This window comes from Neomonachus schauinslandi, chromosome 1, assembly GCF_002201575.2.
Source record: "Neomonachus schauinslandi chromosome 1, ASM220157v2, whole genome shotgun sequence".
NCBI classification, from domain to species: domain Eukaryota; kingdom Metazoa; phylum Chordata; class Mammalia; order Carnivora; family Phocidae; genus Neomonachus; species Neomonachus schauinslandi.
Genome location: NC_058403.1, coordinates 48,458,242 through 48,476,183, shown reverse-complemented (window position 1 = coordinate 48,476,183; position 17,942 = coordinate 48,458,242). Strand labels below are relative to the sequence as shown.

The following is a 17,942-nucleotide window of genomic DNA, read 5'->3' as shown; positions in this document are numbered from 1 at the left end:
AAAAACAGTTGTTAAAACAGCAGAGTTTGAGATGATTGACTCCAGTTTTCAAAGAAGTTCTACTGTGGGTAAAATGTGGATAAAATCAAACAGCACTGCATACTACAGAGAAATCGTTAGTGAAAGGAACAGTCAACCAATGTGGCAAACTTCATTGTTGTCTTATTTTAAGAAATTGCCACAGCCACCCCAGCCTTCAGCAACCACCACCCTGGCCAGTAAGCATCCATCAATATTGGAGCAAGACATTCCACCAACAAACAGATAAGCTCAGATGATGGGTAGCCTTTTTTAGCAATAAAGTGTATTTTAATGAAGGTATGTACATTGTTTTTTAGGCACAATGCTATTGCACACTTAATAGACTACAGTATAATTTAAACATAACTTTATATCCCCTGCAAAATCAAAAAATTCAATTGACTCATTGTATTGAAATATGTGCTTTACCAGAGTGGTCTGGAACCAAACCCACAATATCTCCAAGGTATGTCTGTATTTGGACCAAAGATGGATCATTCTTACTCCAAAGTTTTAAAAATATTTCTTATGTTAATATGGTTTCTTCTGCCACTTTTAAAGCTGTAGTTTTTGCACTTAAATTAATAATCTATTTAAAGTTTATTATGGTATATTAAATGAACTATAGATCCAGGACAATATTTTCCTCATGGTTATGCACTGTCCAACACTATTTTTAAAATCTCTGTTTATTCTACTGATTCATGATAGCACAGTCTATCATATCGTAAATTCCCATATGTTTTGGATCTATTTCTCAACTCACTATTCTAATCTTTGTCTATGTGGCTAATCTTGCATAATCACATTCCTTTAATAATTTTAGAACTATTACTAAGTATAATATCTGGTAGGGCCATTTCCATGTTTTGGGGTATTTTGTGGATTTGTTCATCCCTTTTCTTGATTAGGTTAAGCTGTGATTCTATATTTGTTTTTTCAAAGAACTTTATTTATTGCAAAATTTTGGTTCGTATTTCCAATTCTGATCCAAGTGTTATTTAAGTGTTTTAAACTTCTACATAGTGGTGACTTTCTGTTTTCATATTGTTAAGCATTGTCAGCTATTAATATATAGCTCACTGACTATATCATTCAGATCTTCTATACCCTTACCTAATTGTTGGCTTCCAGATCTGAGTTTCCTGAGAGAGGGGAATTAAAGTCTCCCATTTTTATTATATTTCTGACTATGTCTTTTTATAGTTCCCCTTGTTTTCACTTGATGAAACCTTTGCTTTCATCCAGGGCATCCTTTCTTTATGTTGATGTAAGTCTTCCTTCAATTTAGGGAAGTATTCCTGGAATATATTTTTAATTGCTTGTTCTAATATTTTGGATTCTTTGTAGGGAAGGGGGAATTCCAGTTATGTATATTAGACATGTATTGGATTCCCTTGGCCTACATTTTATTTCTATCCTTTCTACTCTAATCCTTTTTATCTTTTCCTTTATATTTGTTTCTTTTTATTTGCATCTTCCTAGTTTTATTTTCTCTGTCCCATACTGTGCTTTCTGCTGTGTCTATTTTCCGTAGAACACCTAACTGTGTCTTCCTCCTGTTTTACAGAAATGTTTCTGTAACACATTTTTTTCCTATTCCATCTTAAATTCTTCCAGTTCCCCTTTCTCATTCTTTTTTTTAATTATATTTAATTTTAAATTCCATTTAACATACAGTGTTAGATTAGTTTCAGGTGTACAATATAGTGATTTAACAATTCCATACATCACCTGGTGCTCATCACAACAAATACACTCCTTAATCCCCATAGACTTACGTTTTTATCATAGTATCATATGTATGTGTATATTAAAGATAACATGCTTTACTTTCAATAATATGCATTTATTTTTTTTAAAGATTTTATTTATTTATTTGACAGAGAGAGAGAGAGAGCGAGAGCAGGAACACAAGCAGGGGGAGTGGGAGAGCGAGAAGCAGGCTTCCTGCCGAGCAGGGAGCCCAATGTGGGACTCGATCCCAGGACCCTGGGATCATGACCTGAGCCGAAGGCAGACGCTTAACGACTGAGCCACCCAGGCGCCCTCAACAATATGCATTTATACTCAAAATTTTTATATTCAATTTTAGTAAAAATATCTATCAGCACAATCTCAGTTTAGTAATTAATAAGTATTTTTTATTATGTTATGTTAATCACCATACATTACATTCATTAGTGTTTGATGTAGTGTTCCATGATTCATTGTTTGCATATAACATCCAGTGCTCCATGCAGTATGTGCCCTCTTTAATACCCATCACCAGGCTAACCCCTCCCCTCACCCCCTCCCCTCTAGAACCCTCAGTTTGTTTCTCAGAGTCCATAGTCTCTCATGGTTTGTCTCCCCCCTCCGATTTCCCCCCTTCATTTCCCCTTTCTCATTCTTGTAGCCTTCCCTTTTACTGTCCTATCCTTTCCTACCTGAGTTCTTATAATTCTATCATTATCACTACAATTTTTTTTAAAGATTTATTTATTTATTTGACAGAGAGAGAGAGCACACAAGTGGGGGAAGGGACAGAAGGAGAGCGAGAGAGAGAATCTCAAGCAGACTCCCTGCTGAGTGTGGAGACCAAAGCAGGGCTTGATCCCATGACCCTGAGATCATGACCTGAGCCGAAATCAAGAGGTGGATGCTTAACCAGTCAACTGAGCCACCCAGGGACCATGCCATCACTATGATTTTTCTTTTAAGAGAACTTCATTTAGACATTAGAATAACCTTCCTAATAAAATTTCATCTTTTCAAAGTGCTATATAAATGGAATCATGCAATATGTAACCTTTTTGGGATCTGATTTTTTTACTCTGTAATTATCTAGAGATACATCTATGTTATGTGTATCATAATCCATTCTTTTTTATTTAGGAGTAGTATTTCATACCATGGATATACCACAGTTAAATTATTTACCTATTGAAGAATATCCATTTTTTTCCAGTTTTTGGCTATTGCAAATAAAGTTATCATTAATATTTGTGTACACATTTTTTTGTGTGAGTCTCTTACATAAACCTCATAATCACTGAGAAAAATGTCCAGGAATGCAATTGCTAGATTGTAGGGTAGTTACATATTTCATTTTCTTGTTTATTATTGTATTTTTAAGTACTAAATTTTCCATTTGTTTCTTCTTTATGTCTTCCATTTCTGTTCAGAGACTTCCCATTTCATTGTTAAGGCTTTCTATTTTTTCATTTGTTATAAGGATGTTTGCTATTGCCTGTTAAAACTTTTTATGATGACTGCTTTAAAATCTTTTTTTAGATAATTCTAAACTCCCTGTCACATTTATTTTTGTCCTTTTTCCATTCATTTTGAGATCTTCCTGATTGTTGTTGTGACAAGTGATTTTTACTGAACCTATGACATTTGGACCACTATTTTATGAGACTCAGGATCTTATATAAACCTTGTATTTTAGCTGGCTTCCTTTGCCAACACTTCATCAGGGAAGGAGGGATGCTGTCATTATTGCCAAATAGGAGTAGAAACCCAGACTCCTTCTTGGACTTTCTTGACCCCCAACGAGTGGGGATCTTGTTAATGCTGGGTAGGGTGGGAGTTTCTACTCCCCATTAGGCACCCACTAATATCTCCTTGACTAGCTGGGGTAGGAGTGGCCTTCCACCAACACCCCAAGGACTATGGTCTTGTTACTGTGGGGTAATAGTAAATGCCTGACTCTCCACTGGGACTCCTTTGACATCAACCCAATGGGGCATGTAAGGGTATTTCACTATTGCCAGGTGAGAGTAGAAGTACAGAACCCCCACTCACCTTCTCTGAAATCATCCCATAGGGGAGATTGGGATACCTTGTTACAGCCAGACAAGGATGGAAATTTGGCTGTCCACTCAGTCTTTGTTGGCCTGGGTGGGAATGAAGCCACAGTTTATTTTGTGGTTTTATTTTGTGGTATTAAACCAGAGTAGTACAATTATTGTGTAAGTTTTCTGTTTTACTTTGGCTTGAGAGGACAGGCTTTATCATCATTCATTCATTCATTTGGACAGGCTTATCACCCATTCATTTATTTTTATCCGTGCCCCCTGGTATTTCTGAGTTACTAACTTCTTCAGCTCTAAGTCTGGAATATATGAGACTAAAAGAAAACCCAGGGAACTCACCACAATATCATTCATCAGATCTCAAAGTACCTACCTGGTTGAACCTGATCTCCATCTTTTTATCTTTTTATATTTATTTTGTATATAATATTAAGGGATTTTTTTGTACTTAGCAGGAGGAATAGGCAAAACTCTATCTACTCAATCTTCCCAGGAATGTTTTCAGGTCATTTATTTTTACTACAAAGAAGGATACCAATTTTTCTTTTTTCTTGTTTATTTACCTTCTCTTTCTTTCCCTTTCCTTCCATTACTTTCCTTGCCCTTGTCTCCTCTCTTCACCCTTGACAATTTTTGCCTTGCCTCCTTATTCTTTCTTTCCTTCCCCTATTGTCCTTCTCTTCTCTGTTGTTTCAATTCCTTTTCTTTTTTTTTTTTTTTAACCTTTGACTTCCTTCATACATTTCTCTCACCCCCAAGTCTCTGTGTCTGGCAACCACTAATCTGTTCTCTGTATCTATGATATCTATGAGAGGTTTTTTTTTTTTTTTCCCCATGATATCCATTCACAATTTCTTTATCCAGTCATCAATCAATGGACACTTAGGTTGTTTCCATGTTTGGGCTATTTTAAATAATGCTGCAATGAGCATGGAGGTGCATATATCTTTTTGAGTTAGTGTTTTCATTTTCTTGCATAAGTACCCAAGAGTGGAATTGCTGGATCAAATAGTGATTCTATTTTTAATTTTTTGAGGAACCTCCATAGTGTTTTCCATAGTGGCTGTTACATTCCCACCAACAGTGCACAAGGGTTCCCTTTGCTCCACATCCTCACCAACACTTGTGATTTCTTATCTTTTTGATGTAGCCATTCTAACAGGTGTGAGGTGATATCTCTATTTAGTATTTGTTTGCATTTCTTTGATGATTGATGGTGTTGAACAGCTTTTCAGGTACCAGTTGGCCATCTCTATGTCTTCTTTAGAAAATATCTATTCATATCTTCTGCCCGTTTTTTGATGAGATTGTTTTTTTACTGTTGAGTTATAGGAGTGCTTTATATATTTTATTTTTTTAAGATTTATTTATTTACTTGAAGGGGGGGCAGAGGGAGACAAAGAGAGAGAATCTCAAGCAGACTCCCTACTGAGCACAGAGCCCGACTCCAGTTTCAATCTCACAACCCTGAGATCATGACCTGAACTGGTATTGAGAACTGGACACTTAACCAACTGAGTCACCCAGGTGTTCCTTTATATATTTTAGATATTAGCCTCTCATCAGATATGTTTTGTAAATATTTTCTCCTATTTAGTAGATTGCCTTTTCATTTTATTGATGATTTCCTTTGCTGTGCAGAAGATTTTAGCTTGATATAATCCCATTTATTTAATTTTGCTTTTGTTGCTTTATGGTTACTTTTCAGTAAAAAAATTAATGTTGCAATGTTTAATTGCAAATCTTATCTGTTTCATAGCAACCTTTTCCAGTGAGTTTAATTTATCTTTAAATTTTTTTTTCTCAGCTATTTTTTACATTTCTTGTGTAGTACATTGGAACACTGTAAGCAGTATCTTCATTGCTTAACATTCACATTTGAAAGAGTTGGATTTCCCTAGACTTGTCCTTTTCTGAGGACTCTTTGAGCAATGTGGAACAGTAATGACCTTCCTCAAGGATTTCCTCAACTCAAGGTTACCTTGCCTTTGTTTTAGAGGGACAGACAAGTTTCCATTTAATGTGCACTAATTGTATAGTTGAGTTTTCCCTGCCTCTCTGAACCTAAAGATGTTCAAAAGTTCTACTATCAGCTCCATGTTCCTCAGCTTCACTTACAAGCCTTTTCCACCAAGGCCCTTGTCTTCCCAGGTGAATCCTTCACTTTTTAGAAGGTATACTTTTCCTGGCACTTTCTGAGTTCTGCCACTTCTGAGGCTCTGGTCATTCTCTATCCCTTCATTCTCCACATTCTCCAGGGCTGTTGGCTTGTTGGTTTTTGGCCCTGTTCCTGGCAACTCCCACTCAGAGTGGTACCCTCTCCTTCTGGGTGTGCATCTCTCCTGGCTGTTTCTGAAATCTGCTACCACCGGGACCCCTTAACATTGACTTTTCTTCCCTGCTTCTCCTGCCACCTCTCCCCACACTGCTTCCTGCAGGCCTCCCTCTGCACCATTTGCTCTTGATCTTAATTATTTTTATCAACACAAACACATATTTGGGGATTTCTCAGTTTTCTTTTTCACCTACTTTCACTAACACTGACATTTGAGAAACTGATTTAGTTACTTATTTCACTCTCTATAGTTCTAATAAGAACACCAAAGAGATTCAGCCCTAAACCATAGTCATACTAGAAGTCTGATGATCATATTCCAGATTATCAGCATGTGATCATTATAGAAATTTTGGAAAATAAGAAAAACATCAAAACAAAATGGTCCACAATCTTACCATGCATAAATAACCACTGTCAGCCTGTTGATGTATTTCCTTACAGTCTATCATATATTATACAAATGAGGTTCATTGTACATACAATTATATATGCTGATTCTTTCACTTCATATTTCAAATCACTTAAATTTTAAGGAATCACATATTTCCAAGGACAAAAATACCAAGAAGACAGAAAGGTAGAAGATAAAATAGAACCAATCTTTTTTTTCTGTTTTATAAATAGCTTTATATAATTTAGTGCCTGTATGAGCTCCCAAATCACTAGTTCTCCATAATTCACCTAGCCATTTCCTCACTGCTGAACATCCAGTTTGTTCCCAAGTTTTAGTATTTTAAATATCAATGATAGACCAGAAATCATAAATATTTTAGAATATTCTTCCAAATTTGTGGGTGTAGCATCAAAGAATATGGAATTTTTTAAGGCTTTTGATACATATTAACATTTTTTTCCCAAAAATGTTGCCCAAATTAACACTTACAGCAATAGGATATAAGAATATCAGTTTGACCTTGCCTCTGACCATCATCTTAACCTTGATTAGCCAATAAAACATATTCTTTTGATTTCCCATCATATTGCTCCCATCATGTGTCAATAAGCAGCAGTGATCTGAGCCAGTTGCATTTTATAAGCATGATTAGAAGCCATTGCTTGAATCTCAAGTCTTCTCTGCTGTCAGATAAAAATGCTGAAAGGAAACTGGGATGATTGAATGTTTTTATGATCAATGTCCCCTTTCCCTAAATGTAGATTACATTCACTCTATCATTGTCTATTGGAGACCGAAGTTGAAGTTATTGGCTCTGATAAAAAAGGAGTAGTAGGCTATATCATACTTTCATATTAAATACTGATAAATGAAGAAAAGCATTTGGGGGTCTAAATTATCCAGACCATTACTTTAATTTTACTCTCCCTGACATACAATGAGAATCTAGCTTCGAATAAATAGTACCTCCCACTGCCTTTCTCTGACTGCCAATAATATCCTAACCATGCTTTTTCTAAGACAGTGAAATATTCCCATATGTCCCAAACATGAATAAAACATCTTTGATGGACCTAACTTACTTGCAATTCTCATTCAACAATAGCTTTATCAGCATTTTGTGTTGAAAACTCTTCTCAACTGTTTTACTTCCAGCTTTGTAAGGACTAAAAGCTCACAATGTAAAACTTTAAAGTTAAAGGCTACAGAAGTGTCCTACAATTTGTTTATGTAACTTGGAGTTTTCATTTCAATTATCTACAATTGGGTCTTTGCTATCAATACAAGACTTACCTAAGGAAGAGATCATATCGAATATCATCATTTGGGTTCCCTGATGGGGTTGTGTAGCAATAATCCATTAAGACATTCCATCTGCAGAAAGAGGTAAGCATAATCCAGAGTCAGAATTTCCTTTTGAGTATTAGTTACTAATCCAAGGGAAGTAAATATTGACAAATATCTTACCCCCACAGGATAGGACTATATTTTTGTTAGTTATTTCAGAGGCTTCTTGTTTTAAAATGTTCTCCTAAGCTCAAGGTGTTTAAAAATCTGCAGCAAATTGCGATCTTACATCAAGCGGGGTTAAGGCTAATATCACATACACAAAAAAATTGTGTACATGATAGCTGTTCAAAGTCTGAAGAAACAAAAGCCAAAAGTGAGCTACAGAGATGCTTCTATGTTCACTATGAACAACAGCCTTTTGTTTCCAGAAGTTACTATCTCTAAAAATGACAGAAGATATTACAATGCCACATACAGCAAGAAGTTTGGTGCATAAATTATACACTGAAAATTATGCCAGAATCAGTGGTGGTGAGAGTGGGAGTCCATGATAGACACTGTTTTAGGTAAAAGAAAACCATGAGGCAAATACACAGCCTTCCTCCACAGGGCCATACTGTGCCTACATTATTTCATTCTAACTCTGGTGTTATAAAAATGACTAGTCTATAGGAAGTAAATGACAATAATTTTTTTAAATCCTGCATTTGATAAGATAATTTTAAAGAATCATATATATCCAAGAATAGCAATACTAAGAAAGAAAGGGAGAAGGTAAAGAACTAAATTTCCAGAGTATACTGGAGAATATTCTTCAGGATGCAAAGTTTATGTAATAATATGTGACTGGATCTTTATAATAATATTGGATTGGATCTTCAGCTTGTGAATTCCCTTTCAATTTTGATCATTCTGGATTATCTAAAACGTGATCATATGAAACTTGATTATATGAAACTTGATCAATTTGGGGTTTCTTACGGAGATGTTTCTGAGGATCATTTTATATAATTTTGGCCCAGATCATTATGAGGAGAGTCCTCTTGTTTTTTTAATAAATTTGTATTGAATAATAACATACACATAAAAAAGTGCACAAATCATCAGTGTTCACAAAATGACTACATCTGATTCATCATCTTTCAGATGAAAGACTAGAACATTGTGGTATCCCAGAAGATCTGCCACTTCCAGTAATTCTCCCTCCTTCTTTATGGGAAGACTTGTTATTTTCCAATTAATGACACAAAGTGTCACTCCCTAATCTTTGTAATTTGTTATTTCTACTTATTAGCATTCCTAAATGGTGTGACAATTCCTAAATGGCAATGACAGTATTTTTTAAATTAAAAATGAATGTACTATTTTTATGATTCATGAGGCTTTCCGTAGTCAAAATGTTTTAACCAACAGAAAAAAAAAAGAGTTTGAAAATACCTGCCATCCAGATTAGTGGCTTGTACAGCTGCAAATACTTTGGTTTTCAAAGGTAATCCGATACTTGGGATAATTAACTGCTGACTGTAGGTTGAATCCTAATGATGAAAAAAATGAGCAATTAATCTGTCATTGTCCCACTTAAAACAATAATGTCATATAAAAAAGGGAGCAAATCAACATAAATATACAGAATCAACCCCAAAAAGGATCTAGTTAATCCTTTAGTTTCTCAGCAGAACTGTTCTTAAACTATATCCAAGTAACAAATTCATTTCCATTCATAAATCTTTTTGTTTCCATGGCTTATCATATATAATTGTTAATGTTCTGTGTATTTAAATTGCATCCAATGGTTAATAGTCAGTAGTTAATACTTAACTTGTTTAATAATCAATTGTCAATAGAGTTTATTTAAATTAATACTTCATTTACTTAAATTACTTAGTGGCTAATACTCAGTTTCTTTAAGTTACATCTACTTCAGTTTAAGCCCTTTGCCATTGGAGTTATAGGTCTTTATGCTCTTGATAATCTCTCATTTGCCCAAAATCACTTATCTGGCAATTTGAAAGTACCAAAATGTATTTGAAAACCAAAAAAGAGACCAACATGTCCTCTAAGTTGCCAAAATGCATGCCATGGAGTTCCTTCACCGAATTCCTTGGCAGTTACTTATAGAAGGGTGTCTCAGGGCTTCACTTCTACCTTTTTACCCTTATTTTATAACAATTCTCAAGAGCTTATTTGTATCACTGCCCAACTTACAATATTAAATCAATAGGTTAGAAATTGAGAGCTGAAAGCTTTAATTTGATAATGAAGACAAAACAGAAAAAATTGTAGGGGAAAAAAAAGAAGAAAAGAAAAGAACTTCCAAAAACGTAAGCTGTCAAATCATTTAGCATGCAAGCAAACTGTTTCCCCCAAATTTAGTAACCCTGAAGACAGTGATATTTTGCAGCAAAGGAAAAATATTAATGTTCATTATGAAATTTCAAAGACATCAAGCAAAGGCAAAATACACAGCATATTCTGTTTAAGAAGGCCGGAAAGAAAGCAACAGATTTTGAATTTTTGAAATTATAAATTTTTAAAATTATGGTTTGGACACTTTACTTTTGAAACAGTTGCACTTGTATGGAACATTTCATTCCCAAATAAAGTCAGATAAATGAGGGATTATATGCTGTACTTATTTTCTCTATTTCTGTGGTATATGATAATAGCTCCTTCAACATTTCTAATAGGTAGTATTTTTATTTATCTTTCTGGCTCCCTTTGCAAACTTCTCCAAGTATTCCACTTCATTAAATATACAGATCTTATACTTGCATCAGCAGGGTCCAGAAGAATGTTTACTTTTTTACAAGTATCATACTGCTAAGTCATTTGCAAATGATGTAACTCAGCTGTGGTTTAATCATGAATTATCACATTTTTCCTCCTAAAATTGCTTCTAAAGGTTTTTTTTTTTTACTTTGTTTTGTATATTTGCTTTTTTATTCTTGTTAGTACAATATTGTCTGTAAAGTCAATTATATTTATTTTAGATTTTTTTCTTCAACTTTTAAAAAATGTTCATAATTACTATAGTGCTATCTCAGATTTACTCTTTCTGTATTTCCTCAGAAGAGACTAGTATTTAGGTACAATTCAAATTCACAAAGTCATCTTCATTTCCATTTCCACAGAGGAGAACACCAACACATTTATATTACATAAAAATAAGGCCACAGTCCAACTTAAAATAATCCACATTTATGGAAATCTCATAGTCAATAAGTCATCCTTTTTTATAAATATAATTTTCCTAAGTATACTTACTGCACTTCCAGAATACATAAATATAAACAATTGCATGAATGCAAACTAGGTACAACTTTTCCTTTCCAAAGAATGAGAGTAGTAGGTATATAACTTTTCATCATTCCTATGGGCTAAAAGTCAAAAACTCTGCATGTGAAATAGGAAGATACGGCCAGTGATGGTTATAAAATAATACTCATTTTGAAATGTTGCAATGAAATTACATATGGACAACTAAATGTTAGTGTTCCAAACATATAATAAGTATGATTTTGGATCGATTAGTGAAAGGAAACCAATTTTTTTTTCTAGTCTAAATGACTAGGTTTTTTTCCTTGTTATTACAATACAATTGACTGTATTCCCTAGGCTGTACTTTCCACCTTTGTGACTTATTTACTTTAAAACTGGAAGCTTGCATAAATTACTAGTTTGGTAATATCCTGTATCATGGCAAAATATTACATCCATGTCATGTTAAAAAAGTAGTTGGGGGCAGTGAGGCTCTTTTTTATGATACAGTGATGGATCCAAGTTATCAACATTCATCAAAATCCACAAAATATACATGAAGAGTGAAACCAAATATAAACTATGGACTTCAGTTAATATATATATGGGTTCATCAACTGTAACAAATATACCCCAAAATTCAAGGCGTAAGTAATAGAGGAAATTGTGTACAGGCACAGGAGTTCTGTGGGAATCTCTGTATTTTCAGATCAGTTTTTCTGTAAACCTAAAACTGCTCTAAAAGTTTGTCTATTAATTAAAAAAACATTTTGTGGAGAAATAGTTAAATTTCATTAAATAATTGTTTAGTAAATAACTTCTAAAATTCAATTTAGTTTTTTAATTCAACCATTGATGACACCTTTATTGCAAACTGGTTAAAAATGAGATGTGTTTATTCTGTTTTCTGAATTATATTTTTTAAAATATTTTATTTATTTGAGAGAGAGAGATAGCAAGAGAGAGCACGAGTGGGGGGGGGAGGGAGGGATGGGGAGAGGGAGAAGCAGACTCCCCTGCTGAGCAGGGAGCCCAATGCTGGGCTGGATCCCAGGACCACAGGATCATGACCTGAGCCGAAGGCAGATGCTTAAACAACTGAACCACTCAGGCATCCCCTGAATTATATTTTTAGAACCTGTTCCCATCAGAGCTCTCAGGATGTTGAGTCTTATCAAATAAAAAGCATGACACATCAAAAAAAAATGAGAAGTGTTTTGACATTACCTATTTTATTTATAGTCTGATATCAAACAATTGGTTAACCTTTTTACCACAGAATTAAAATCTTAAGGTTATCACCAAATTACAGGCTTTTATTTAGCATTAAGATTCTAGCAAGTTTTGAGGGATTATGTCTAGTTAGCAACAGGAGAACACTATTTCTAATGATAAAGGAAAGACCCTCATAACAAAGCTCTCCCCAAATCCACACGTCTAAATTTCTATTTTCTGCTTTTCCAGTAAGAGAATAGTTTAATTTCACAAAAAATAATGGTGTCATTAAATACCATGTGGGTATATTTTTTTTTTTACTTTTTTAGGATCAGGAAGTTTCATCTTTGTTTCATTGAAATATAACAAATAATACTGAATCCAAACCAGTCACCTCAATTCTACCCCAGGAAGCTTACACATATAAATCAACAGATAGGAATTTTCCAATGTAAAAATATTGCTCAAAACAATAATAAATATCTGGCCATATTGGGAATGAATATTGGCACATATTTGCCGAGCATTGTGGAACCGAGTAACTTGGCAGTTTCTTCTTGCAGAGGAAAGTCTGGAAATCACAGAAAGGCAATCTTCATTCCAACAGATTTTAATTTGTTATTTAGAACTCAGTGGTGTCAGACTACAAACTTATAAACATGATTTTTTTAAATGCCTTTGGAAAATGTCCTACTACAATATTTATAGCTCATTATATTCAAAGTATAAAGCACTGACTTTTAAATCAGTTGCATGAATTATAACTCAGTGCCATGATGACATGAATAATAATGTAAAAATCAGATTCATAATTTACAAAAATGTTGGTTGATAGATTGAAAAATTGATATTTAAATCAGGCATTTAAAATGTATGAATAAAAACTTTTAATCAACATGAAAATATCATTTGGGGGATTAATGTTAGAGTTATAAATAGAAATCCATGTATTTTTCACGTCTTGCTGCCACTGTTGATATTTACATGACAAGAGTTTAGACAATACTATGTAGTCAACCCAAATTATTTCAAATGTGACATAATTGTCATCAGCCAAAACCCATATTGAAAATATTAACACATTCATCACCAAGAAAAGTATCGTTTGGACTTTTCCTATCTTTTTATCACAAAAATATTACTTCCAAAATCTTGACCCTGACTATGGCTACACGCACATGCACACAAATAAATATATACATATAAATGTAGATAGACACTTGGAGTAACTATGTAGAATCACATTTACAAAATAAAATCGAAGTCATTTATCAACTTTTAGAAAGTAATGGAGTTTTTAGTATACCTTTATCACTAAGATATATAAAAATGCTAGTAAAGATGGATAAATGTTACCAAAGTATAACAGGGTTAATGTGGCTTTTGGTGGATTTTGATATAAAATCCATCCGCATAAATGGCTCCTCAGAACAGTGAGAGGGAACATAACATCCTTCACCCATCAACTTACATTATAAAGGAGCAGGTTCAAAGTGCTGACAAATGTACCATTGTTCTCTCTCACAGAAATAGCAGCTGAGGACCTAAAATAGATTTAGAGAAAGGAAAGCATTGATGAGATTTTAAATTAAAAGTTTCAGTTATACATTAATGTTGGATTTAAGGCACTAAAACTCTTGAGTAAGCTTGATATACTTTTAACTAGGCCTGGAGTAGGCACACTCTTTAAATCACTGAACAGATAAATAATCAAAAAGCAAGAGAGACCAAATAAAGACAGACTGTTCTTTATGATCTTTTTATTTACAAAGGCATCTTTGCATTTTGCATTCCATATATGAGACTGTTTAAAGAAAAATGTCATTCCAATATAATTTGAATCTGATATAAGTACATTTTTATCAATCCCATGAGAAGTTTCATGAGATCAGGGATTTTGTTTTACTTTGTTCACTGCTAGAACATTGCATGGCACATGGTAGAAGTATAATAAGTATCTATTGAATAAATGAATGACTTTCCATGTACACTGCAGCTCAGGAATGTGTTTACTGGGGGAGAGAGGGGCAGCAGAGTAAGTCTGTGACACCCTAATGACTCATTTCCCTCTAGCCCTGTATCGTTTTGACTCAAAACCTTTCTTTTCTTGTCTTCCAAGTCTTGCTTTTTACCAAGGTATTTATCATCACTGTGCCATTAAAATCAGCTGTAATCATTTTTTTTAACTGAAACAGAATGTGGCCTCCAAGTGTGGCCTCATGACTAAGATTAAACAATCACTATACCTTTGCGAAAGCAAACCCTAGATCTGAGGAAAGAAAGTTTTCACTCAATTATCCATTTTGTCAAAACTATTTGACAAATCCAGAAGACTATGTTATAAGGTGAATATAACCCTGTCTTGGAGTATGTGCTTTGGGAAAAATGAATGAATGCATGACTATAAGCAAAAGCCTATGACCTCAGTCCATATCTGAAGCTCTTTGGCTCTGAGTGATGTCACCTCTCTTTGGGAACCATCGGCACTTGTGCAGTTGACACCTCAGAAGAGGCATGTGGTCCCCAGGTTCTGAGGCAGTAGAGTCCAACAGTGAGAGCTTATGGCAGAGACTGAAGCCAAGCAAGACTCGACATGCAGTGACTAGTCTATGCACTGGAAACAGGACACTCCTGGACCGCATGAGCACCCAGAGTTCTGAGCTTCTTGGGCAATTCTAAAGGGCATGAGGAGAACCCCCAGGTAGACATCTGACCAGTTTGAGCCAGTTTTAATTTGGGGGGAAATACATATGTGTGTGTGTGTGTGTGTGTGTATATATATATATATATATATACCATATATATATCTGGTCTGTTGATATGGGTCATAACAATGTCAGATCGATCGATCGCTCGATCGATAAAGACAAGACTTAATATGGTTTCCATTACTTTGAGTTTGGCTATTCTCAACAAATCCTGCTATTTTTATAGGTCCCTTGAGGATAAAAAAATGACTCAAACATGAAGACAGAATGTGAAAGCAAGGATAGAATGTGAACTTACGAGGCAAGCTGAGTATTATTAACCAGGTATTCCAGTGGGTAACTACAACTAAATTTGTAAAGAAGCCCAGGTAGATAGCTGATGATTGTTGGTGGGTCTGGAGTATCAACGTATCCCGAAATATTTCCTATTTGTACTGAAGTTGCATTTCCATAAGCACTGACTCCAGAAATTGTGGATACCTATTAAAACAGTAGATCAAGTTCAATGATTAAATAGATATATGTAAATCTAGGCATTTCATATGCAAAATAAAACATTAGACCAGATCATTCCTAGGGTCTGTTTCAACTACAACATGCCATGGTTTTGAGATTATATACACATAATGCTATTTATAAGTGATTACATGTCTTTTAACTAAAGGAAACTTCATATTCACCAAAGACACTTTATTCATAATTAATAAATAAGAAAGGAGAGGGATTACATGTTCAGAGGGCTACAAAAAGTAATTCAAAAATGTTCACGAGTAAGGTCCAAATTCTGTGGCCTGGCTTAAAAGATCCCTGTTAATCTGATCTTGTTTTCCACTTTGGCTTGGTATCTCCAGACTCATACTCTTGCCTAATAATACCCCAACCATTAGGACACCTGGGCGGCTCAGTAGGTTAAGTGTCGGTCTGCCTTTGGCTCAGGTCATGATCCCAGGGTCCTGGGATCGAGTGCCCCATCGGGCTCCTTGCTCAGCAGGGAGCTTGCTTCTCCCTCTGCCTGCCATTCCTTCTGCTTGTGCGCTCCCTGTCTCTCTCTCTCTGACAAATAAATAAATAAAATCCTTAAAAAATAATAAGAAGAAATGATGCCCCAGCTACAAGGCCCTTGTGGCTTCGCACATGCTCCCTCTGCCTCCTTCCTCCCCCATTTCACCATGACATATCCTGCTTCTCCCCTGGATGTCCTGTTCCCCAGGAAAGCTCCTGCCTGCCCTATAGGCAGTGCTCATCTCCATCACAGGCGGAGGAACGGTGCATGAGCAGTCTCCTGAACTCAGTCCCCTTCACCATAATCAGAGCCTCTTGTGGGTAGGGAGCCCTCTTAGTCTTATTTGCCTTTGCATGGTCTGCATCACACAGTGACACCAGCATCTTGGGACCCCTGAGATAAATTCTGAACAAATGAATTAAGGTCACAAATTTTCTGAGGGTCAATCTGAGGGCTTTCCTCTGTGATACTTACATGGAGACCCTCATCTCTTTCCAGGGCAATAGTTCAGAGAGCAATAGTTCATAGATGGGCTTCAGGGGGATCATGAACTCCCAGAAGTTATATTAAAATATTGTCCATATGTGTATTTTCATGGGACTGATTAGCTTTCATTGGATTCTTCAATCCCACTAAAATTTAAGAACCACCATTTTAGGAATAATCAATAATGTTCTTGACTTTCATAACACCATAGAGGAATACAGCTTCTTCCATTATGTCAAAGACAGTATAACACTCAATACTTTCAGCAGGTATTATGGAAATCTGTAATACTTACTTTTCAACAATAGAATAAACTTTATGCGTGAACCTAGAAGTACATGGGCAAAGCTGAGGCAACTATCAAGCTAATTCATGAACAGAGCCAGAATCATTACAAATGAAAACATTTTTTTATTCTAATCCAGTGATGTCACAGTCTACTTAATTTTTCCCATGTAAGATTATCCTTGGAGAAGACTCCAAAGTTGGTGACATCTATGGCAAAAATGAAAAAATAAGCAAATCCCCTCCTCTCACACTTCCCTGACTGGCTAACTAAACATACCAACTCTGTGAAAACAAAACAAACACAACACACAGGTATAGAGCAATTTTTATGCCCAAGTTATTCGGCTTTAAAAAAAGTAAATAGCACATGCGCGTGCGAACGTGCACACACACACACACAGATGCTTCGCCTGGCATTTCTCCTGAACTATTTTCTTTAGGCAGCAGGGCAAGACTTAAATCCGGAGAAGAAAACACCCTGAAGGAGAGACCCCAGGGTAAGGTGGGAGGAGGGAAACCTTGGCTCTCCATATGGGCTCCTCCCTCCACAAGGAAACACAGACATGTAATAATCAGCCTGCATCACTCTCCCTCAGGCCCACCTCATAACCTCTCTGTGCACAACTCAGAGAGATGAATAAATGTTTTTAATAAAAAGAGTCAACAATACTCACGCTGCAGGCTTGGAAACGGTCATGGGCACAATATTCTAACTGCCCTCCGGGGAAAGATAAAGAAGGAGATCAAAGAAATCTCTCTTTCCTGTCTCCCATCTCCCATCAAGTCTTAGAAACCCTGCCCTTAGAGAAATTAAGCCTTCCCCTTTAATCCCAAACAATAATTTATGAAGAGAAAAAGCCAGTTTCTCCTCATTCACTGGGCTAAGTGGTCATGCTCACTGTATCTCCTTTTTGTCTGTGCTAAGATTTACCAATAAGATTATATTTAAACAAGCAAAATGAAAAAAACAGTACTCAATGAATTTCAGTGTAACACCCCTCAAATCATAATATTTATACTTCAATTAATTTTAATTCCTGGGAGAATCAATTCCTTATTCAGTTTCTTCTCTTTTTCTTTCTTTCTTTTTCTTTCTTTCTTTCTTTCTTTCTTTCTTTCTTTCTTTCTTTCTTTCTTTCTT

At 35.2% G+C, this 17,942-nt stretch overlaps 1 protein-coding gene across 1 annotated transcript in view; it reads right to left on the bottom strand.

The window, feature by feature from the left end:
• The window catches only part of ZPLD1 (zona pellucida like domain containing 1), a 43,759-nt gene that overhangs the window by 10,427 nt on the left and 15,390 nt on the right, over window positions 1-17,942 (bottom strand). Inside the window, exons 3-6 of the mRNA XM_021692597.1 lie at window positions 15,323-15,504; window positions 13,788-13,860; window positions 9,281-9,378; window positions 7,847-7,927 (exon numbers count right to left, since the gene is read on the bottom strand). Coding sequence (XP_021548272.1) covers window positions 7,847-7,927; window positions 9,281-9,378; window positions 13,788-13,860; window positions 15,323-15,504 — 434 coding nt within the window. The remainder of the gene's footprint in view (window positions 1-7,846; window positions 7,928-9,280; window positions 9,379-13,787; window positions 13,861-15,322; window positions 15,505-17,942) is intronic.